General features: G+C 35.4%; 1 protein-coding gene across 1 annotated transcript; it reads right to left on the reverse strand.

Annotated features, from left to right (window-relative positions):
- Nucleotides 1–830: 830 nt before the first annotated feature.
- Nucleotides 831–3,198, reverse strand: LOC110420418 (uncharacterized). Its single transcript, XM_021433728.2, has 3 exons — nt 2,288–3,198; nt 2,049–2,217; nt 831–1,560 (listed from the first exon to the last, which is right to left on the reverse strand). Exons 1-3 carry the CDS (start codon nt 3,095–3,097, stop codon nt 1,091–1,093), a joined length of 1,449 nt encoding a protein of 482 aa, XP_021289403.1. The 5' UTR covers nt 3,098–3,198; the 3' UTR covers nt 831–1,090.
- Nucleotides 3,199–3,778: the final 580 nt, after the last annotated feature.

Here is a 3,778-nt window from a genome sequence, read left to right on the forward strand (position 1 = left end):
CTTCCAGAATGATGTCAGAGTTGAAACGTTGGAACTTTGGGAATTACTAGACTAATAATAATTTGCAGCAGCTTAATTTGAAATTTTGATGTATGTAGTTTGAAATTTCCTTTACTTTCAATATGTCCTTTCTGTTTCTCCATATTCATGTCATTTTTGTTTTTTCATTGCAAGAATTTCAATGGTAACGACTAAAGAGGAAATTAAAAAAAAAAATAATTTAGGGTGTGCTTAGTAAAGGCGAAAATGATTTTTTAAAAATATTTTCAGTTATTTTGAGGGTTTGATAAAGATAAAAAATAATTTAAAAATAAAAAATTTTATGGATCAATGAAAAATAACCCATTGGCATCGTAAATAATTGTGTAGATTTTCATCTAATTAATTTTATATTGATTTATAAATTTTTTCTATTTGAATATAATTATGATTGTAATGGTATACATAATTTCGAGATTTAAAAACAGCACTTTAAGTTGGAAAATATGTATACATATAATTGGGTCAAATAGATAAGTTCGATATTCATACATTAATTGTTAATAAAGATAACAATTACCAAGAAAAACTATATTATTTTGAAAAAAATTTATAATTAACATGTATAATTAATCGTATATGATGTTTATAACTTTGCTATACCTTTAGCTTTTTCATAGGCATTGAAAGTGAAAGTTCAACATCTTTTTAAGTTATTCAAACATTTAAAAAAGATGAAACATTTTAAATGGAAGAGAAATACTTTTCTAAAATAATCCAAGAGTCTTAACGCATATGCGACAGAAAGCAAATTATAACAGAAATGTTGGTGATTTAAATTAAAATAAAACTGCTAGTGTAGAGCATATATGATATTTCTTAAAATTTCAATATAGTTCTTTCATTTTTTTTTTTGTTTTTTGGCTAATTAAAACCATAAACTTAATCATATCCGATCTTCAGCAACAATTAGTTAATTGTAACTGATCTAAATTCTTTTAAGTAGAGTAAGCAAGTGGGAGATATCCCCAGAGATTAGGCCATACCAACATTTAGTTGGAATAGTAAGCCTTATGCTAGCTGTAGCTCAAAGGCCGGCTGACCGGAGGTTCTAGCTCTCGTGAGCATTAGCATTTTTTCCTGCATCCACAAGAATGCACTTCATATTATCAACCAGCTCCTGCATTTGCTCCCTTGAATGCAATGGCGAAGGATAAATGCACACACAATCCAGCCGCCCGTCACGTATAGTGTCGAAAATCGCGATGGACGGGGCGATGCCATGAGCAGAAGCGCAGCCCATGTAGTCCTCTAGGCCAACTTGTGTTTGCTGGTCGTTAGACGCGTCAACCACGGTGTCCTCAAACACCGATATCAAAGATGTGCGCAAGGCTGATGATGAGGTCAAGCCAGGGTTCTCCATGGCCCTGCACATCAAGAAATTCAGGTCTGCCATGTCTGAAAAATGCCTGTTGCAGCTCTTATAGTTTGTAAATGCTGTGTACATTTTCTTGGCTAGCTCCCAAAGCTTCTCTGCCCCTTTAATGACATGTGTGTTTAGGATAGCTGAGTGATAAAATCCTACAAAAGTAAAAGGTCAGCGTCAAGAATTAAAATTGCTTTCCTGAATTGGTATGAAATTTAAGACATGCAACTTTGGTTGGGTGTTAGGTGTTTATCTTCTTGTAATGAAGAAGTTGAACCACTAAAGATAGCAGCATTGCCTTTCTATTTATATTCTGTTGATAACCAGCGTTATTGGTTTTCTATCAAACAGATAAGGAAAAATGGTGGTACTGGTAGGGTCAGACATGAATTGTCATCTGATCCATTCTCCAGAAATATAGCAGGCCAACCTCTACCGCATATAATTAATTACGGACTGGAATTAATAAAAAAAAAATACGAAAGTCATTAAAAAACGAGGAAGTACACAATGGAGATCTTATTCCCAAGTCATCAAATGAAAATTTGATGTGACAAGTTAAATTCATTTCAAATTAATTAAAAGAACCAAATTGTGTTTTAAAGGTATTAAGTTTTTGTGAATGAAATTTTATAAAGCTTACCAAAATGGTGATTGGAGAGAGGAGGTTCAAGAATTGAGCGGCAATCGGTGAGAGTTACAATCCCATACTTCTTCCTTTGATGATCTGAACGGCAGTTAGAAGTGTGGGCAGCAATCAGCCCTGCAGCTCCTAACGCCCCACACAACTTTATCCCTCTTGCCTTGCAACCCTGAAAATTCGAATAATTAGGTCCCTTACAAGGCAAAAGTATAATTTGCACGCTTCAAATAATTACTTACAGCCAAGATCCTCTCAGTTTCATCAGGGCTGATCAGCAACCTCACCATTTGACTGGATCTGGGAGATTTTGCATCTTTGAACTTCAAATTTGACAGCCTTAAAGAATTAACAGAGTAGCCTAGCATGTCCACTCCGCGTGCCCAAAGAGCCTTCTTAGCCTTCCCCTTGGGAATAAGGTCTTCAATCGCCAAGCTTACCTCTCCTTTGTTCATCATTTCCTTTTGACCCTGCGTCCCTGTCTCCTCTTCTTCAGTGCCCATTAACGTCAACAGTTCTCGCAGCAACGACACTGCCGTGGTCCGGTCACATGCGGAGGCATGTAGGCGGAGCACCAACACCCACCTTGCACCAGGCAAAGCGTAAATACTAGCAAAGAACATATCATTTTTGGTGCTAAACGAAGGGTTATTAGGATGATGACAAGCACTTGTCCAAGCATTTTGGTTAAGTTCATGTTCAAGAATCAATTGCAGGGGTGAGATGTTTTGGTTTTCTTGGTTATAAAGATTTTCAAGGATGCTACACGTTGTAGAATGGTTAAAGGACTTGACTTGAACGAAAGGAGAAGAAGACGTAACAAAGGAGAAAGTACTTGCATTAGGATCGTAATGAAGCCTAGACCTAAGAATTGGATGGGAATTTTGTAGCTTGTGAAGAGCAGTTCGGAGACGTGGAACATCCGGGTGTTTGGATGTAAGTACGGCCAAGACGGCTATGCCAGTGCCACCGAGCACCGCACGGCACCAGTTGTGCTCGGTGCTGCCAACCTCTCGGCCCTTGGGATAGAGCGTTTGTGAGTGGCTAGACATGTAGTAATGGTAGCACAGCTGTAGCAGCCAATAATAATAATGATGGCGGTGTGAGTGGGAAACTGCTGCTTGTGCTGAGTTTCGGGGGTGCTTTGAAGTGGGGAAATATATGTATATATTCCATGGAGAGTAGCAATTAAATGAATCTTCCTATCCCTCGTCCGTCTCATTAATGCTGCGATGTGATTTTCTTTTCAAATAAAGTTGACTACTTCATGTTTTATCTTTTTAATTATCAACTTTAATTTTTTCCAAAACATTCTGACCATTTTCTTTTATATTTTAGTGAATTTGATGACCAAAAGAATGTTAGTTAGACCAACGGGCTATTGTTTCAAATTCTCTCAAAGTCTTTAAACCTACTTTCTTCATTTTTATATTAGATTTTCTATAGTTACATGAGAATTTATTGATTTCTTTTATTATTTGTAATAGTAATTAATTTTGTTATATATGTTGAGATTTATTTGACATCGATATATAATTTTTACTCTTATATAATTTCATCGAAAGAAATTACATGTAACACTTTAAGTAAATTGTTCTCAATGTTACTTAATTTATGACACCGTGTTATACCTGATATTCCATACAAATTAATTAAAACTAGTATATTAACAAATTAAATTACCTTATAATTTATTATTCTCAATTTAATTATATGTTAGTGCACTCAGTGTA

The sequence above is a fragment of the Theobroma umbraticum genome, unplaced genomic scaffold, assembly GCF_002168275.2.
Source record: "Theobroma umbraticum cultivar Fairchild unplaced genomic scaffold, ASM216827v3 scaffold_86.0, whole genome shotgun sequence".
Classification (NCBI taxonomy): domain Eukaryota; kingdom Viridiplantae; phylum Streptophyta; class Magnoliopsida; order Malvales; family Malvaceae; genus Theobroma; species Theobroma umbraticum.